Source organism: Urocampus carinirostris, chromosome 11 (assembly GCF_059441175.1).
Source record: "Urocampus carinirostris isolate Australia breed hairy pipefish chromosome 11, RoL_Ucar_1.0, whole genome shotgun sequence".
NCBI classification, from domain to species: Eukaryota; Metazoa; Chordata; class Actinopteri; order Syngnathiformes; family Syngnathidae; genus Urocampus; species Urocampus carinirostris.
In genome coordinates, this window is record NC_142359.1 from 41,139,307 (window position 1) to 41,160,564 (window position 21,258).

At 40.3% G+C, this 21,258-nt stretch overlaps 1 protein-coding gene across 2 annotated transcripts in view; it reads left to right on the forward strand.

The window, feature by feature from the left end:
- The window catches only part of lrig3 (leucine-rich repeats and immunoglobulin-like domains 3), a 50,609-nt gene that overhangs the window by 23,810 nt on the left and 5,541 nt on the right, over positions 1–21,258 (forward strand). Inside the window, exons 5-13 of one of the 2 annotated variants that reach the window (XM_088347680.1) lie at positions 2,660–2,803; positions 2,878–3,021; positions 6,016–6,159; positions 6,974–7,054; positions 7,139–7,210; positions 10,873–10,944; positions 12,334–12,497; positions 15,183–15,518; positions 16,551–16,832. In XM_088347680.1, the coding sequence (XP_088203806.1) occupies positions 2,660–2,803; positions 2,878–3,021; positions 6,016–6,159; positions 6,974–7,054; positions 7,139–7,210; positions 10,873–10,944; positions 12,334–12,497; positions 15,183–15,518; positions 16,551–16,832 (1,439 nt within the window). The remainder of the gene's footprint in view (positions 1–2,659; positions 2,804–2,877; positions 3,022–6,015; positions 6,160–6,973; positions 7,055–7,138; positions 7,211–10,872; positions 10,945–12,333; positions 12,498–15,182; positions 15,519–16,550; positions 16,833–21,258) is intronic. The other variant, XM_088347681.1, reaches the window with a different exon arrangement.

Consider the following 21,258-nt stretch of genomic DNA (forward strand, 5'->3'; position numbering starts at 1 on the left):
CAAAAATTATCCTGTACCAGCTCAAGTTACGTCACACCAAAAGCAAATACAATTTAACTATTCCTAGATGTACTTGTGTATTTATTTGTAATGTTATGTAATCGTATGAATTTATATTACATATAAGTACCACTTACTAGGCACTATTTGTTATTTTAAGGCAGGAGTTTCAAAGTCACAACCCAGGGATGATGATGGCTTGAGGCCCCCGCCTCAACAGGAAAATTAAAGGGACAATGTGTATCATTTATAATCATAGTAATAATTATAATAATACATTGTACTTCGAAGCGCCTTTCAGGACACCTAAGGTTACTGTACATATAGTAACAAACAAAAGTTAGGCAAGAAAAAAACAAGCAAGTAATACACTGCAAAAAAAACCACAGTAGGTTTAAAAGGGGCGGTATGTGAGGCAGATGATCATGAAAAGGCAGGTCTGAAGAGGTGAGTTTTTAGTCCGGAATTGAAGGTGGACACGGTGGCAGAATTCCGAAGGTCAGGCAACAACGAGTTCAAGAGCTGGGGGGCAGAGCGGCTGAAATCTGCTCCCCCATGAGACAGGCAGCGGGTATAGTGAGATGGAGGGAGGAGGATGATCTGAGCGTGCGGGATGGTGCGGCAATGTGAATGAGGTCGGAGAGGTAGGGAGGGGCAAGGTTTGGCCACGTAGGTTTAGAGGAGAATTTTGTAGTTGATTCAATGGTTGATTGGGAGCCGGTGGAGTTGCTTAAGGACAGGGGAGATGTGATGGCGAGTGGGGGTTTTGGTAATGATGCGCTCAGCAGCGTTATGGACCAGCTGAAGTTTATGGAGGGACTTTTGAGGAAAACCGTAGAGGAGGGAATTGCAGTAATCAAGGCGTGAAGTGACAAGGCTATGGACGAGAATGGCTGTTGTGTGGGGGGTGAGAGAGGGGCGGAGATGGTTGATGAAGCTCAGGTGAAAGTAAGCTGACCGGGTGATGTTATAAATATGAGAATGAGTGTGCTGTCGAGGATGACACCCAGACTCTTGACCAGAGGGAAGGGGAAAACTGAGTAATTGTCAACGGAAAGAGAGAAGGAGTCAACTTTAGAGAGGGTGCATCTGGGCCTGAGTTCAGTTTTATTGCTGTTTTGTTTTAAGAAGTTGACGGTGACCCAGGATTTTATTTCAGAAAGGCAGGAGTTGAGGTCGGGTGGTGGGCGTAGCGAGTTGGGTTTGCAGGACAGGTAAAGTTAGGTGTCATCCATGAAGCATTGGAAGGAAATATTGAATTTCTGGAGGATATGGCCTGAGGGGAATAGGTAAGCTATTAAGAGGAGGATGAGAATGGAAAGTAAACCAGAATCAGCGCCAATGAGGAGATCGTTTTGGATTTTAAAAAGTACATTTTCAGCCCTTTGTCGCGGACGGAAACCAGACTGAAAGGGTTCAAATAAACTGTTGGTACAAATACTGTTGGTAGTGAGATGAACATGAAGTTGATAGGCAACTACTTTGTCAATTTCTTTGACCACTACAACTAGCTTTAGTATTTTGTCATGCAACAGAAAACAACTGCTAAAAATCTCAAGCATTAAAACTGCAAAGGACACAAAGTGACCATAAAGCACCGTTTTTCTTCTTTCTTTCTTTTTGCTTAGCCTTTCGCCAGGTTTTTTTTATTTTTTTAGGTTACCTGTAGCAGGAAGATGGCAGACAATATGTCATCTCCCTCCAGGAGAGGCTCATGTTATGTAAAATGAATAGACATTTCTCAAACTAAAAGTATTAAAAAAAAATTCACATCTATATTTGGTATTTTTTTTTGTATTTTTGCTAATTATTTAAATATATATATATATATATATATATATATATATATATATATATATATATATGTATGTATGTATATATAATGAATTACATTTTTATCACTAGGAGGCACTTAACTGCAGCCCTAGCTGATTATAGATAAATTTGCTACTCATACAAATACCTAATGAATTTTTGTATTGTAATCTCTAGATCTTATTTGGTGTAGGAAAAAAAACGATCTTTGAAAAGAGTGGGGTCTTTTTATCCCAACCTCACCCACACACTACCTCAGGTGGCCACCAGATAAATTCAATTTGAGTGCCCTGTTTTAAGTTTTTGTGGAGGGTACTGGGGGTTCAGAACGCATTAGCTGTGCATTACCATAAGTTTGTATTTTCCTGCTTAATATTGCTTAGCAATCCCCCAGAACATATTTTATATTGTAACCGCAGGTTCTACCTTTATCTTGGAACTAAGTCAAGTCATGTTTATTTGTATCGCCCTTAATCACAAGAATTTTCAATAGGCTGCAAAGATCACAGACTACAGACTGTTATTACACCATCCCCATATCTAAAACCTACAGGGTGAGGACAATGAAAAAACCTTGAGAAGGGACCACACATGCGGTAATTCCCCTTCTAGCATGACCAGGCCAAAAAGGATATTGCAATAAATAGACATCGTCAACATGAAACATAGGTCATTCATAATATATAAAATATAAGCCTAGATTTTAACAGTTCCACTAAAGTTTCAGACAAAACTCAGAGGGCGGAGCATTCCACACCACCAGGGCCCGAATGAAGAACGCTCTTGTACATGCGGATCACTTCTAAAAGACGAGTAAGAGAGAGAGTATGGGCTTATGTTACAGGGAACTAAGCCGGAATCGTGTTCGCCGTCTCGAAGGCTTGACGTTCCACGGTCTCCAAGCCCTCCGCTCCCTGAAGATGCAAAGAAATAGCCTGAGTCGCCTAATGGACGGCGCCTTCTGGGGCCTCAGCAACATGGAAGTCCTGTAAGCTCTTGGTCAAATCGATCAGGCTTTTTTAATCGAAGCCTTGGATACGAGTGTGGATTTTGTGCTTGCAGTCAGCTGGACTTCAACAACCTGACGGAGGTGAGCAAAGGTTGGCTCTATGGCTTGCTGACTCTGCAGCAGCTCCACCTCGGCCACAACTCCATCAGCAGGATCCGACCCGATGCTTGGGAGTTCTGCCAGAAACTGGGCAAACTGTGAGTGCGGCCCCTTATTTCCTCGCTCCCACCCTTCACGTTCTCTTCATACTCACAACCCTTTTCTGTGTTAGCCTCTCCTTTTCTCTGCCACTCCTGCTCACCCTTCCTCACATTGAAGCTCTTTCTAATGCAGAGAACTTCACGTATGCATCATTACACAAAAACACAACAGTTGTTTGGCTTTTTTTCTAGGAAAAAATGAATTGCTCCAGATCAACGTTCCCTCTAGGCTTGCACAGGTCTAAGTGGTCACACAAAGGCTGTGAGTGACCCATGGAATAACAGTGAGCAGCATCATTCCCAAACGTGGCAAACATGTCCAAAACCTTAATCAAGTTACATTTTGCATTGCCTGCTCTCGCTACCTCAGCAGGGCAGAAAAAATCATCAAGGACTTTTCTCACCCCGGCCACCACCTCTTTGACCTGCTGCCTTCCGGCAGACGCTACAGTCTCAGAGATAGTTTCTTCCCCAGAGCCATCAACACCCTTAACACACACCGCACAAAAAACTGAAACTCTTGCAAACACACTACCTCATAATGACGTAAAATTGTATTCATGCCTATGCTCACTTCGCACAATGCTGCCTATTTTGCACTACCGCATATTGCACTGATACGATCCCAAAACTGTATGTAAAATCCTACATGCCCACACTTTGTGTAAATATTGTGTAAATTATTACCTATATCTTCTTTGTTCCTTTATCTTCTTTGTTTTCTTTTATCCTCAATGTAAAATGTGAAACAGGAGTGCTACGTCCAATTTCGTTGTCACAATATATTCTACCCATTTTGTAACAATGACAATAAAGGTATATTCTATTCTATTCTATGTTGCTGAGTTTCCTGCAACAATAGTTAGTTTTTACAAATTGTTGTGAATTTTCTAACATGTTATTGGAGAGGTTGCACCGGCCACAACTTTTACATGAGCTTTCCAGTAAAAACAAAAGCATTTCCTGCAACATGATACTAACATTTTATGAAATTATTTAGTTAGTTGTAGAATAGATAACAGTACAGTATTTATCAAAACTATTTAGAGGATGTATAGTGTTGCCAAAAAGATTGACTCGATATAATTACAAATTATTAAAATCAATCAATCTTTTTTCCCAACTTTTTACCTTAGTTCTTGCTTTTTCTTTTTTTCTTCTCGTGTTTCCTTTTTCCATACTCTTTACTACTTTTTCACCCTTTTTTCTCTATTTATTTTTCAATCGATTCTTTTCTCTTCTTTTTCTATTTTTGTCTTTTTCCTTTTTTGCTTTATATTTCCCCTTTTTAAGATTTTTTTTTGCATAATGTTACATTAGAATTGGTAATATATGGATTGAAGCAACAAAAACAATCCGAAGAGCTGTTTGGGTGAGCCATGTCAAAAGAGCGCATTCTCTAAAAAGGAACAGATACTTGCGTGGCAACATTGACGTGGTCATGTTGGTAAGTAAGGTCTGACTGTCTGACTTTGCAGGCGTTAATTAAAGTAAACCACGCTTGTCTCTTTATATTCAATGTCTTAGTGGTAAAAATAATAAAGTTCTAATAGTTAAAAAAAGATCAGGCTTCCAGTGAATTTCTTCCATTGCCACCGCCGCATCTCTAGTCCCCCCTGTCTCACCCCCTCAGATCACTTGTGCACATTGTTGTTTGTTAGTTTTTGTTGTCTTCTCACCCCCTGCTTTTTTTTCACGCGTAGTTATCACTAACCGTCAAACAAATTAGCTGCAAATGATCTGGGAACTTACCCAGCTATCTAGATTTTTTTATTTGGAGCTTTGATGTCCACATCTTTATGCCAATTACAAGTCAGCAAACCAGGGGTCTTTACTCATGATAGTTTGAGGCCCCCGCCTTAATATGAAAGTATAACGGGACAGGGTGTATTTTTTGACACTCAATGACAAAGTATTGCGCCGTGTTTAATATATTGTTTAAATATTTCAATTTATTTATTTGCTTTAACAGGGGTCTCCAACCTTTTTATGCTGAAAGCTACTTTTTGTTACTAATTAGCACAAAAGGCATCCAGTTTGATATGCATTTCTAAAATAACAATTTATCATGTTGTTACTATGTTGTTTCTATGTTATTATCAGGTTAATTATTGGAGTCATACACTTAAAAAAAAAATCTACAAAATCACAATGACTAAGCTCTGGTGAGCTAATTTCAGAACAGGTCTGCGGGCACCTCAGCTTTTCTTAGGGGGCACCACGTTGGAGACCACTCCGTGATAGTATTTGAATGTATGTTTCCTTTTTTGCTAAAGATCTCCAGATATTGGTTGTTATGGACCTGATTACACTTGAAAATAAGTTAAGTGTTAAGTGTTCTTTAATTTCATCATTTAATTGTCTTCTATATCTGTCAATATTATTATTATATCCTGGCTTTCAAATGAAAAATACAAATAGTATACATTTCCAATTTATTTTTAGGGGATTATTTACCAAATGACGGCAATGATATGTATTTTTTTGTTGACTTAATCCTTTTAGATTTTCTTCAACCAAAATTGATTTGTAAATGACTTTTTAGGTAATGTACTGCCATTCAAATTGCCGTGTAAAAGCATTCAGTGTTGAATAAATGCCGTGCCCGCTGTACCCACACACATTTTGACATAAAAACTGCACTATTTTAGTAAACGTCTGTTTATAAAGTCTGTTCATAAAGTTAGCTTTTAATTTAATGTAAACAATGTGCAAATTTGCCTGAAAATGTTTAGAAAAAAAGAGAATCATGGTAAATTCACAATTTAGTTTTTTTTTTAAATATCCTTAAATTGTATTGTTTCATTCAGCATTTACTCACGGCACACTTTCTAATTCATTCACTACCATTGCTGTCCACAGCCACCAATAGCACTAACTAAATTAATGCAAATAGAGTCCGTAGCCAAAAATGGAAGTTATTTATTCAAGTGGCAGGACATTTTGTGCTTTGTTTCTTATACTTCTTTTTTGTTCCCCCCAAAACTACAGCAACCTCTCCTCCAACCACTTATCCAGACTAGAAGAATCCAGTTTCGTGGGACTCAGCCTGCTAGACGCCCTTCACATTGGCAACAACCGTGTTAGCTTCATTGCCGACGGGGCATTTCGAGGCCTCTCCAGCTTGCACACGCTGTGGGTTACATACTTAGTGCTTTATGAATGTACAGTAATCCCTCGGTTATCATGGTTAATGGGGACCAGACCCAAAACCCCCCAAGAAAGGTGAAAAGCCGCAAAGTAGCGTCGCCCCTTCATAAAAGCCTTACCTATAGACCATGTCCTTACCGACTGAGAGTATACAACTCTAACTAAATAACAACTATAGATCTACAAATAAAAATAAAAACTGAATTGCAGTAAATTTGCTTCACGTGTGCTGCTATTAGGAGCAGGACGTTACATCTGCCTTATATAGCATTTGTAAATGTATTTTAATTTATTAAAGCTACTAATCTGTACAGCTAAGATAATGATATATTTTTAGCCAAGGCATATGTGACCTTCAGTACTGAAGCATTTGCCTAATGCATAATGTTTAGAAGTGGCATATTTTCACATCATTGACCTTCAAAATAGCACTATTCGAACATTCGATGTTTGGACAAGTTTTTAAATCCTGCTCAATCCTCTGCCTGAGCGAATTAACGTGGCCGATTTGTTTTGGGGATGCAAACTCAATTACCATGTTTAGGTCTCACCATATACATAAAAAACCTTTCAAGTGGGGCAACCCCCAACTTCAACATAACAACCCCCTTCAAATCTCAGACAGGCCAAATTTGAACTGGAACCAAATGTCGGTTGCACTCACCTTTATTCTGAAAATTCAAGGACGCTAATATTTCTGAAAATAATTAAAATCTGTGTAATATTTTTCACAGATTATTTGTTTTCAACTATTAAAGCATCACAATCACACAAAGCAATTTTCTGTATTTGCCGAAAGGGATCTCCAAAATAATGAAATCTCCTGGACCATTGAAGACATGAACGGGCCCTTCTCAGCGTTGGACAAACTGAAGAGAATGTAAATTCAAATCACTGAACCCCGATTGATTAACTAATTTTAACAAAAAAAAAAAGATTCATTTTTCTTTTTTTTTCTGCACAGATTTCTGCAAGGAAACCAAATCCGCTCAGTAACAAAGAAATCATTTTCTGGCCTGGAAGCATTAGAGCACCTGTGAGTCACAAATACACAAATCTACTTTTATTTTTGATTGAATGTTTTTAGAGCTGTTGCTCTGTGCAGCCAAGAGTTGATTAACCCCCCAACTGGCTGCCGGACTTTTGATGAACAAAACATGCCAGTACGATTGTCACTAGTCACTGAAATATGCCACATATAATTGGAAAGCTTAAACTGTTGTGATTCAAGATATGATGACCAATACAAAAATATCTCATTCCAGAAACATCACAATCAGTCAGAGACAACCGAAAACTATAAATCCGGCGAAGCTCACCAATTATGTCCCCTGGCCGTCATCAAATAAGTTGAATGTCTCCAAAAATGGCTTCTTACGTCCAGGACAATCCAGAGAATCCAAACATGTAAAACATGTACTCCCAATCCCGATAATGCTGACAGATAAATAAAATCTGCCCTAGTAGCATTTCTGCTTCGTTGGACAGTCCTTTTTGTAATCAGTTCGTTTAGCTTCAAAACTCCCATTTAAAAATAAACAGACTCAAAAAATTATTCCCAATATGGTCGTTAGCCTCTGACCATTTGACTGACACCACGCTACGCCAACAGCAGACTTTCTTTCACAGTCCACAGCCCACATTAGCCTATACGGGCTTGTAGCTCCGAATATCTTCAGCCAGTAGTAACTGATTCGAATTATGAACGACACAATGGTTAGCAATTTTTAGATGTGTTTTCAAATCAGAGCAGAAAATAAACGTGTGCAATTGTAACTCGGGGTCCATTTTTACTCACCATTATTACCCACATGTGTGCCCCTCATGGATTGACTTCTGAAAAGAGAATTCAAACATTTACAACTCTTTCGCAATGTCTATAAATTTGCCAAAGTAAAATACACGAATGCAAAAGTTTTCAAGGCTATGAACTGGTTATATCCAAATGTCCACTTTTAGAAACATTTAGACCCACCATTAGAAAAACGTGTAAAATACAATGTTTAGGTTTTCAGATTGTGATCAAATTTGACAAGTTACCAGGTAAGGCTTCAAGCTATTGTCTCGCCTGTTTTCCACCTAAGATGCCCTTGCTACACTCATCTGCAGGCATTTGATTGCAAAACATAAAGAAGAATTCAGGTAAGATTAAAAACCCTCTATTTATGTGTTTTCCAACTCAGATTACTCAATGTTAGTAGATAGATAGATAGATAGATGGATAGATAGATACTTTTTTCATCCCCGCAGGGAAATTCACATGGTAGCACTTGTTGTTATTGTATCAGTTTGGGACAAAACTTTAGAGTCCATCCATCCATTGTCTTTACCGCTTATCCGGGGTCGGGTCGCGGGGGCAGCAGCCTTGAAAGGGAAGCCCAGGCGTCCCTATCCCCAGCCACCTCCTCCAGCTCATCCGACGGTATCCCGAGGCGTTCCTAGGCCATCCTAGATACATAGTCTCTCCAGCGTGTCCTGGCTCTCACCGGGGAACGAATCAGACTTACCGCCGGTAATGCGGACCAGACTCTGGCACCGTGCGTACAGGGACCGCACAGCCCGGATAAGACTGTATGGTACCCCATACTCCCGAAGCACCCCCTATAAGGCCTCCCGAGGAACACAGTCGAATGCCTTCTCCAAGTCCACAAACACATGTAGGATAGACACACTCACATGCACCCTCAGATTCAGATTCAGATTCAGATTTACTTTATTGTCATTCGTGTACACGTGTATACAGAACGAAATGTCGATACATCTGACCCGCACAGTTTCTTTGAACGTCAAAGACCCTGCAGAGGGTTTAGAGCTGGTCCAGTGTTCCACAGCCGGGACAAAAACCACACTGTTCCTCCTGAAACCGAGATTCGACCTCCTGGCGGACCCTCCTCTCCAGTACCCCTGCATAGCCCTTACCAGGGAGGCTGAGAGGGGTGGTTCCCCTGTAGTTGGAACACACTCTCCAATCCCCCTTCTTAAAGAGGGAAGCCACCACCCCAGTCTGCCAGTCCACGCGATGTTGCAGAGGGGTGTCAACCATGACACGCCCACAACATCCAGAACCTTAATCTCATCGACCGCTGGGGCCCTGCCCCTGAGGAGCTTTTTGACCACCTCCGTGACTTCAACCCCAGAAATACGAGAGCCCAACTCAGAGTCCTCCGGCTTCTCCAGAGGAAGATGTGTCAGTGGGATTAAACGTTATGGACAAACCACAGAAGTCGAATAACCATACACCACTCGGGTTTTGGTCAGTGGGGGCTGTTCTTCTCAATCACGCCCCTCCAGGTCTGACTGTCATTGCCCACATGAGCGTAGAATTCTCCCAGTAGTAAGAGGTAGTCCCCCAGGGGGCGAGCTCTCAAGTACTCCCTCCAAGGACTCTAAAAAGGATGGGTACTCTGAACTGCTATTTGTTGCATGAGCACAAACATAAGTCAGGGACCGTCCCCCCACCCGAAGGCGGAGGGAGGCTACCCTCTCGTCTACCGGGGTGAACCCCAACGTACAGGCGCTGGGCCGTGGAGCAACTAATATGCCCACACTGGCTTTGCGCCTCTCACCACTGGCAACTCCAGAGTGGAAGAGAGTCCAACCCCTCTCGAGAGGACTGGTACCAGAGCCCAAGCCATGCATGGAGGTGAGTCCGACTATATCTAGTCAGAACTTCTCAACCTCACACACCAACTCGGGCTCCTTCCCTGCCAGAGAGGTAACATTCCATGTCCCAAAAGCCAGTTTCTGTAGGCTGGGATTGTTGCGCCAAGGACCCCTCCCTTGGCTGCCACCCAGCTCTCTACGCACCTGACCCCTTTGGCCCCTCCCACAAGTGGTGAGCCCATGGGAAGAGGGACCCACGTCGTCCCTTCAGGCTGTGCCCGGCCAGACCCCGTGAGCAAAGGCTCGGCCACCAGGCGCTCGCCAGCGGACCCCACCTCCAGGCCTGGCTCCAGATGGGGGCCCCGGCAACCCGCATCCGGGCGAGGGAATTCGTGGCCAAATGTTCTGTCTTCATAAAGGGTCTTCTGATCTGCGTTTTGTCTGGCCCCTCGCCTAGAACCTGCTTGCCATGGGTGACCCTACCTGACAACATAGCTCCTAGGATCATTGGGACACACAAACTCTTCCACCACGATAAGGTAGCAGATCAGGGAATCAAAAAAGAACAAAACCGTCCATATTCTCCAAATTATTTTAAGAACAGCATTCTATTTACTTTTGGTATTTTGGATTGCCATTTTAGGCAAATTTTACAGGAACGTTAAGGGGTTGATATCTGCAGCTGACTGAATTCACAAAACATTGTATTCAATGGGAATCAAACCCAAGTAGTGACAGTGAGAGTGCCGCGACAATACCACAAGACCACCAGTGGTACATACGGCATTATATCACTTTGGGAGAAAACTTAAAGAAGTCTTACCTTTCAAAAGAGACCAGCATTGTCCATTTTCTCCAAATGGTTCAAGGACAGCATTCAATTTACTTTGGGTATGTCGTGGATTGGGATTTTAGGCCAATTTTACTGGAGCGTTATGGGTTAACACGGCAAGGGAATGCCTATAACTTTATTGCTTTTGTGGGCAGAATTTGACTGAAGTTTACGGTGCAGTCATTTCTTAGGGCTACGACCATCTTTTTAACCTGAATGTTTTATTTGCTGCACATTTCTAACATTTCTATTTTATTTTACAGAGAACTGAGCAATAACGCGATCATGTCCATCCAAGCAAATGCTTTTTCGCAGATGAAAAATCTCAGAAAGCTGTAAGTTATTTTTTCTTTCCTCATTTTAGTAAACACAATCAAATCATTAACATACCTGTCAACCTATACCACATACACGATGTAAAAGTCAATCGTTGTGTATTTTTTATCACTGTATTTAATTTATTGTAGTGTTTTTAGCCCACTTATGCTAAAAAATAAAATATAGGCTACTGATGGTACCTGAATAATAACAACTTTTTTCATTTATGTTCATGTGATTAGGATTTTTATATCAGGAAAATGTATCTTTTTTGCATGTTGTAAATGAAAGATTACTGACAGAGCCATAAGAAAATAATGCTTTCTTTGTCTGATCATACAGCAATACATTGAATAACTTTTCAGAAAGTTAAATTAAATTCACTACATTATATGTGTTATTTTTTTTTTTTTTCAACATTCAATCCGTCCATCCCTTGGTTTTACACTTTTTTTTATTTGGCCCCTTCATCTGTTTTACTTTGACACACCAGACCGTTATGATTTTATGATATTTCATATGAATTTTTCTAAATTATTTCAATCTGATCGTTTTCCAAAATCAATACAAGTTTCATTCAAGATACGATTTTTTTTGGTTTACCTTACGTGAAATTTGTTTGATTTTAGTGTTTTTGGCCACTGTTGACAAAATCTCACATGCAAGTGTTTATTGTATTTTTTCTATGATTACTGAACAACTGTGGCTGAATTTCAAGCTAAGTAGTATTGCATTTCATTTGTTTGCACTATTATTACAATGCTCAATTGTTTTTCATCACACTATTATTTTAACTTAGGTCAGTCTCTAACCAGTACTTTGTAAATATTTTGCAATATTTATCCTGAAGGTCTTTTATATTTTTACTTTTAGGCATTTATTACGTGTTTACCATGGAGTCTAATCTCGTGGCCAATGACAATAAGGACAATTATATTCAATCAGTAGCCAAATAGAGAAAAACAAATAGTTGATATACATTTTGCAAAACTGGAAAAAATCCTGAAAATGAAGTTATGAGTACGAAGCTGTAATCAAGATATCAAAGTGACAAGTGTGAAAGGTGCTTTGCAGTCCTGTCAAGAAAATGTGACGTAAAAATGAAAGTTTTCTTGACAGTTTCTACACCCTCGGTCCCATTCTACAATACGTTTTTTTACATATTAAATAAAAGCCAGAAAGAAAATATATACATATTTGGGGGAGGGGGAAGATATATATATTTTTTTAGCTTTAACCTCTACACCTTTTAGTCACTCAAGTTTGACAGGTTACTTATTTGGACCTATTAAGCTTTAACTATACATTTAATTAATAATGAGGGGAAAATTTAGATTTTTCAGTTTGACCATTATTCAGTTTGCATTATTTACGCGCCAATCATTTTTTTTTTGTATTCCTTTCAGGATCCTGAATACTTCCAGCTTGCTGTGCGACTGCCAGCTGAAATGGTTTCCAGTCTGGGTGGTAGAACAAACCTTTTTGGCCAGCATTAATGGCAGCTGCGCCCACCCGCAGATGCTGAAGGGCAGGAGCGTATTCACCGTCGGCCCCGAGGAGTTCGTGTGTGGTGAGCCAAGCGTTTACATTGGAGAGCAACTTTGCCCGCACTCTGCCACACTTCAAAAATGAACATTTAAACAACCCCAGTTCATTTTATGAATTGACCCAGATTGTTCAATATTTCCCCCCTGGTGACCATTTAGATGATGGAAATGTACTAAACTTAATCCCTTTACGTTCAGACAGCCCGATCAACAAAGTTGTGTCTTCACGATGTCACTAGTCGCTAAAATAAGTTGTGCCACATATCATTGGAAACCGTAAACTCTTGGGATTTATGGTATGATGACCATTTAAAAATGTACTCATCATAGAAGTATCACAATCAGTCTGAAATAAGTTACTTGAAAACTATAAAGCGGTACTCAACCAAAAGGGCTCGGAACTCTTACTCATGACACGATTCCTCTCAAATATGTGTGTTTACATTTACGAAAGTCCAGTAAATCCTATCATATAAAATATTTACTCCAAGACACACGATAATTCTGACAGATAAAAAAAAAATCCAGAAAGCATTCTTGCATTTTTTGACAATCCTTCTTGTATTCCGTCTGTTTGGTTTAAAAACTCCCCTTTAAAAATAAACATCATCAGATGACTTCAGGTATAGCCGTTATTCTGTGGCATTTGATTGACACCACTCTTGGCCAATTGCAAACTTTTTTCACGGATCTTAGCCTTTCAGCACCTACGAGGGCCTGTATTGAAAAAAACATCAAAACCTCTTCGGCTTAGCCAAAAATCCTTAGCCAATAGTGACAGTTCGAATGTGGATTAACACATTGGTTACCCGATAAAATTCTCAATTTTACGATGTGTATTGAAATCGAGCCAAAAATAAATGTGCTTATGCAGCCCGGGATCCCTTTTTAGATGTGAGTATTATGCAGAAGTGTGCACAATCATAGATCGCCTTCTAGAAAGAGAGGTCAAACATTTACAACTCCTTCGCAATATCTATGAATTGGCCAAAGTAAAATACACGAATGCAAACGTTTTCAAGGCTATGAACTGGCTGTCTTCAAATGTCCACTTTTAGAAACGCCTAGAAGTACCATTAGAAAAACGTGTAAAATACAATGTTTAGGTTTTCAGATTGTGACCAAATTTGACAAGTTACCAAGTAAGGCTTCAAGCTATTGTCTCACCTGTTTTCTAGCTTGGATGCCCATGCTACACTTTAAACAGAAATAAAAACCTTCTTTTTCTGTGTGTTCCAACTTAGATTACTCAATGTTAGTAGCACTTGTAGTGATTATATCAGTTTGGGACAAAACGTCAGTCTTACCTATCAAAAAAGAACAAAACCGTCCATATTCTCCAAATTATTTTAAGAACAGCATTCTATTTACTTTTGGTATCTTGGATTGCCATTATAGGCAAATTTTACAGGAACGTTAAGGGGTTAAGCCGCTGACTGAATTCCCAGAATATTGTATTCAATGGGAATCAAACCCAAGTATTGACAGTAAGAGTGCCGCGACAATACCACTAGACCACCAGTGGTACAGTAGACATATGGCTTTAAAGCTTATCCAATTTTCACACTATTTTTACTCAATACTGATTTGCACGGTGCATTCTAAAAGGTAAAACAGTCTCTCCAATTCTTCATCCGTGCGTCAATACCCTCTCGATTTAATGAATGTAAAGAGTTTGGATAGTGTTTTGTTGAAAGAATTTCTGTTTTCTCCATTCGCTAACATTAGTTTGTAAAGAAGTAGAGAGACTGTTTAACCTATCAGAGTAAAATATGCAAATTAGTTTTTTTGGCACCTTGAATAAAAATCGTGTCATTGTGAAACCGACCTATAATTACTGTACACATTAGGGTTGGGCTAAACTGGGATTTTTGGTATTAAGGAAATACAGAGTACTGTCGATTAATACCAATATTTTGTGCTTAGCAATGTTGTGATCATTAAATAACTGAACCCTCCCCCGTTGAATAAGTTCTTAATTATGATAAAAACTTGATACATGATGATACAAACATTTTGAACACCTAAAATGTTCTGCTTATTTCTTTAGCAAATAATTACAATGAAAACTTTAACAGTATAAAAATATAAATGACCCCTGCAGGAAATAGTCGGGATGGGTTCCAGCAAGATAACTAAGATGTTGATGAATTTACCTTCTCTTCAGACAGTGCTGGGCAGAGAGAAGCCGCTGTGCACATTGCTTCGCCATCCCCTACTCATTACCTAATGAAATTGCTCTGTGTGCTTGGTCGAGGTTTCTGTGTGTTTACCTTTTCCCCTGTGCAGTTTCATAATAAAGTGTCTCAACAGTGAACCTAAATTGTTTAATGAGCTTACATATGAAGGATTCCTTAACGACGTAAAGCTAAAACGGGTTCTGTTGGTGTGACTCCTTGACAGCAAACTGTAGTGGAGGGTCGTTGGGACACCATTTCCTGTGGTGTGCCTTGGGCAAGTACAGCCTGGTGGTGCTCATCCCTCTCCAGCCCAACAAAAGCATGTCTGGACTGGATCTTAATTACTATAGGTGCTATGTCGGCAATTCGCTCACTAGACTTCACACTCAGAATCGAAGCACTATAATTGAGATTTGGATGAGCATAATTTTATCTCCGAGACATATGTACTCATGAAAAGAGCCATATATGGCTCGTGACCCCAGGTCTGGAAAATACAGTAAATCCTTCTTGTTCCTCCATCCACAGATGATTTCCCTAAGCCTCAGATCACAATGCAACCAGAGACCCAGTCAGCTCTGAAAGGATCCAACGTGACCTTTGTGTGCTCAGCCGCGAGCTCCAGCGATTCGCCCATGACGTTCGCCTGGAAGAAAGACAACGAGGTCCTGAACAACGCAGAGATCTACAACCAGGCCTATATGAGAGTTCAGGATGGTTCCGGTGGCAAGACCGAAGTGACGGAGTACACCACCACCCTGCAGCTGCGTTATGTTCAGTTTTCAAGTGAGGGGAGATACCAATGTGTTATCTCCAACCACTTTGGTTCCTCTTACTCCAGCAAGGCCCGGCTCACAGTAAACAGTAAGTTACCACTCTTAATCGAGAGAAATTGTTTGCAAGCAACATCCGTGTCTCGCCGCGTGTTCGATTTACGGGACCAGACCGAGCATTTGGACAACGGAAAAAAAAAGGCTGAAGAGAGAAGTTCAGTTGAGGACTATTATTACAAAGTAACAAAATAAAATAGAGTAGAGTGCATTTCGGACCTATTGGTCAAGAGAAGGTCTCCTATAAATAGTAAGCAAGAATGAAGGGGTGTGTATTTGCAAAATGGAACATGGAGCTCTAACAGAAACTTTTGGGAACTCGCATTACGAGACAAAAAAAAGAACTGTAAAAGAATACAAGAGATTAAAACATCACACAGCTGAATCTTCAAGGTTATATAATATGATAAGATAAGACTAACTATTCGAAAGACCATTGCGGGAAAAGTACACTGATATGAAATGATACATTCTTATGAATACAGAGAGTAAATACGCAATTAAAATATGTGGGTAAATATGATGTGCATTTATAACAACTCAATGAATAATGTGATTATTAAAGTAATATTTTTTATGGTTAAATAACAACACTAATTTAACTGGAAAACGCGTGCCATCTATCCATTATCTGCATTGCTTATCCTCAGTAGGGTCGCAGGGGTGCTGGAGCCCATCCCAGCTATCTTTGGGCAGTGGGCAGAGGACACCCTGAATTGGTTGCCAGCCAGTCACAGGGCACAGAGGGACAGACGATTCGCTCGCTCATTCACACCTAGGGACAATTTGGACCGGCCAATTAACCTGACATGCATGTTTTTGGAATGTGGGAGAAAAACCGGAGTGCCCGGAGAAAACCCACGCAAGCACGGGGAGAACATGCAAACTCCACACTGGAGGTTCGATCTCATGACCTCAGAACTGTGCCGCACACGCGCTAACCACTGCGCCGCCGTGCTGCCCGGAAAACGTGTGCAATTATGATTCTATCTTTAGTGACACATTTTAATAATCTTAACAGAATCCAGATCTGCTCCTTTTAAAGTCACCAAAACTTTCTTTCCAGTACTTCCTTCTTTTACCAAAATGCCAATGGACTTCAGTATTCGTGCTGGAGCAACCGCGAGGCTGGAGTGTGCAGCCGTAGGTCACCCGTCGCCGCAAATTGCATGGCAGAAGGACGGAGGAGTCGATTTCCCTGCCGCACGAGAACGCCGAATGCATGTCATGCCAGAGGACGACGTCTTCTTCATCGTGGACGTCAAGACTGAGGACATCGGGGTTTATAGCTGCACCGCTCAGAACATCGCCGGGGCCATTTTGGCTAATGCTACGCTAACAGTTTTAGGTCAGAAAAGAATGTTTTAATGGTTTGAGTTGACATCCATTTAAATTAAAATTTCAAGCTGACACTGAAAATGTAAAGAGAATTATGCTTTTATATTATATATAATGTATGTATAGTGTGTATATATATATATATATATATATATATATATATATATATACATACAAGACATATGGCCACAAAGTCACGCACCTATGTTAATTAAAGAAGTTATTGTAGTACCTCTTCGACTGATCCAATTTTCGAAATTCTCGTGGAGCCAGTCATGCACAATTGTTGCGTAATGCGGCGGGGCACCGTCTTGCATAAACCAAGTAGGTCTGCCGTCTCCAAGTAAATCAAACTGTGGTATCAAATTAAAAATAAATATTAACATTGGTGCGTGACTTTGTGGCCACCCTGTATATACATACAGTGAAGAAAATAAGTATTTGAACACCCTGCTATTTTGCTATTTCTCCTACTTAGAAATCACGAGGGGTCTGAAATTTTCATCGTAGGTGCATGTCCACTGTGAGTGAGATCAACGAAAAAGAAAAATCCAGAAATCACAATGCATGTTTTATTAACAATTTATTTGTGTGATACAGCTGCAAATAAGTATTTGAACACCTGTGTATAATCTAAAATTCTGACCCTGAAAGACCTGTTAGTGCGCCCTTTAAAAGTCCACCTGCACGCCATGTATCATCCTGATTCAGATGCGCCTGTTTGAGGTTGTTAGCTGCATAAAGACACCTGTCCACCCTAAACAATCAGTAAGACTTTAACTTGTAACATGGCGAAGATTAAAGAGCTGTCCAAAGACACCAGAGATAAAATTGTACACTTTCACAAGGCTGGAAAGGGCTACAGAGCAATTGCCAAGCAGCTTGGTGAAAAAAGGTCCACTGTTGGAGCAATCATTAGAAAATGGAAGAAGCTAAACGTGACGGTCAATCTCAATCGGAGTGGAGCCCCATGCAAGACATCCTCTCGTAGGGTGAGGAATCAGCTCGGAACTACACGGCAGGAGTTGGTCAATGACCTGAAAAGAGCTTGGACCACCTTTTCCATGGTTAATGTAATACACTAAGACATAATTGTTTGCAATCATGCATGGCACAAAAGGTTCCCCTGCTTAAACCAGCACATGTCAAGGCCCGTCTTAAGTTTGCATATGACCATTTCGGTGATACAAATGAGTCATGGGAGGAAGTTTTGTGGTCGGATGAGACCAAAATAATTCCACTAAGTATGTTTGGAGAAAGAACAATGAAGAGTATAATCCGAAGAACACTATCCCTACGCTGAAGCATGGGGGTGGTAGCATCATGCTTTGGGGGTGTTTTTCTACACATGAGACAGGACGAGTGCACTGATTATGACTTTGGGCTGTGTATTGTTTGATTTTGGGGAACAACATCCTTCCCCAGTCAACATTGGAGATGGGTCGTGAGAACGACCCTAAGCGCACAGCCAGGAAAACCAAGGAGTGGCTCCGTAAGGAGCATATCAAGGTCGTAGCATGGCCCAGCCAGTCTCCAGACCTGAACCCAATCGAAAATCTTGGGAGGGAGCTCAAACCCCATGTTTCTCAGCGACACCCCAGAAACCTGACAGATCTAGAGATCTGTGTGGAGGGGTGGGCCAAAATCCCTCCTGTGGTGTGTGCAAAGCTGGTAAAAGACTACAGGACACGTTTGACCGTTGCAATAGCAAACATAGGCTATTGTACCAAATATTAACATTTACTTTCACAGGTTTTCAAATACTTAAATCGTTAAAAAAAACATGCATTGTGATTTTTGGATTTTTCTTTATCTCACGTACGATGAAAATTTCAGATCCCCCCCATTATTTCTAAGTGGGAGGAAGAGCAAAATAGCAGGGTGTTCAAACACTTACTTTCTTCACTGTATACAAGTGTATATACTGGACTGTCTCAGAAAATTAGAATATTGTGATAAAGTTCTTTATTTTCTGTAATGCAATTAAAAAAACAAAAATGTCATACATTCTGGATTCATTACACATCAACTGAACTATTTCAAGCCTTTTATTATTTTAATATTGCTGAATTTGGCCTACAGCTTAAGAAAACTCAAAAATCCTATCTCAAAATATTAGAATACTTCCTCAGACCAAGTAAAAAAATAATTTTATAACAGCAAAACTAAATCAAACATTTGAAAATGTCCATTGATGCACTCAGTACTTGGTTGGGAATCCTTTTGCACGGATTACTGCATCAATCCGGCGTGGCATGGAGGCAATCAGCCTGTGGCATTGCTGAGATGTTATTGATGCCCAGGATGCTTCGATAGCGGCCTTCAGCTCATTTGCATTTGCAGGTCTGGTGTCTTTCATCTTCTTCTTAACTATACCCCACAAATTCTCGATGGGGTTCAGGTCAGGGGAATTAGCAGGCCAATCAAGGACAGTGATGCCATGGTCAGTGCACCAGTTACTGGTGGTTTTGGCACTGTGGGCAGGTGCCAGATCATGCTGGAAAATGAAATCCTCATCTCCATAGAGCTTTTCAGCAGATGGAAGCATGTAGTGCTCTAAAATCTCTTGGTACACAGTTGCATTTACTCTGGGCTTGATAAAACACAGTGGACCAACACCAGCAGCTGACATGGCTCCCCAAACCATTGCTGACTGTGGGAACTTCACACTGGATTTCAAGCAACTTGGATTTTGCTCCTCTCCAGCCTTTCTCCAGACTCTGGCGCCTTGACTTCCAAATGAAACGCAAAACTTGCTTTCGTCTGAAAAGAGGACTTTGGACCACTCTGCAACTGTCCAGTGCTTCTTCTCCATAGCCCAAGTCAGACGCTTCTTCCGTTGTCTTGAGTTCAGAAGTGGCTTGACCATGGGAATACGGCTATTGTAGCCCATTTCCCGGACACGTCTGTGAACTGTGGCTTTTGATACCTGGACTCCAGCTTCAGCCCACTGTCTTTGAAGCTCCCCCAAATTCTGGAAGCGGCTCTTCTTCACAATTTTGTTAAGGCTGCGGTCATCTCTCTTGGTTGTGCAGCGTTTCCGGCCACATTTTTCCCTTCCAACAGACTTTTTGTGGATATGCTTTGAAACTGCACTCTGTGAACAGCCTGCTCTTTGAGAAATTTATTTTTGTGTCTTACCCTCCTGATGGAGGGTATCAATGATGGTCCTCTGGACAGCAGTCAGATCAGCAGTCTTCCCCATACTTGTGATTTAGTTTACTGAACCAAGCTGAGTGTTTTTAAGGCTCGCAAGGTGTTTCGAGTTAATTAGATGATTCAGGTGATTAGTTAAATAGCCTACTTGTATACTTTTTCATGATATTCTAATATTTTGAGATAGGATTTTTGAGTTTTCTTAAGCTGTAGGCCAAATTCAGCAATATTAAAATAATAAAAGGCTTGAAATAGTTCAGTTGATGTGTAATGAATCCAGAATGTATGACATTTTTGTTTTTTTAATTGCATTACAGAAAATAAAGAACTTTATCACAATATTCTAATTTTCTGAGACAATCCAGTATATATATATATATATATATATATATATATATATACAGTAGGACCTCGCTACTTCGCGGTTCCACGTTCACGGGTTCAGAGCTTCGCATGTCTAAAAAATAATAATGATAAAACAAAATAATTTGTAAGAAAAATTATGCACGGCGGCGCAGTGGTTAGCGCTTGTGCGGCACAGTTCATGTCATGGGAACCTGTCGTGGGTTCAAATCCAGCTCCGGACTTCCTGTGCGGAGTTTGTATGTTCTCCCCGTGCTTGCGTGGGTTTCCTCCGGGCACTCCGGTTTCCTCCCACATTCCAAAAACATGCATTTCAGGTAAATTGGCCGGTCCAAATTGTCCCTAGGTGTGACTGAGCGAGTGAGTTGTCTGTCCGCGTGTGCCCTGCGATTGGCTGGCAACCAGTTCAGGGTGTCCCCTGCCCACTGCCCGGAGATGGCTGGGATGGGCTCCAGCCCACCCGTGACCCTAATAAGGATAAGCGGTACAGCTAATGAGATGAGATGAGATTATTTTTTTTGTTTTTTTTTAAGCATTTTTGAAGGGGTGTCGCTACTTCGCAGATTTTCACTTTTCACGGGTGGTTTTGGTCCCCATTAACTGCAATAACCAAGGGATTACTGTATATATACGTGTGTGTGTATATATATATATATATATATATATATATATATATATATATATTTTTTTTTTTTTTTTTTTTTTTAATATTCATATATATATATATATATATATATATATATATATATATATATATATATATATATGCCGGTTTTAGTATTTATTTAATTCTCATAAAACTAAAATAAAAAAGTTTTAAAAAATTTGTAATACAAGAAAAATGAAACCGATGAAGGGAAAGCTAAAATAAATGTTTGGGTCCAGAATAAACAGAAAATATTACTTCCCCCATTTTT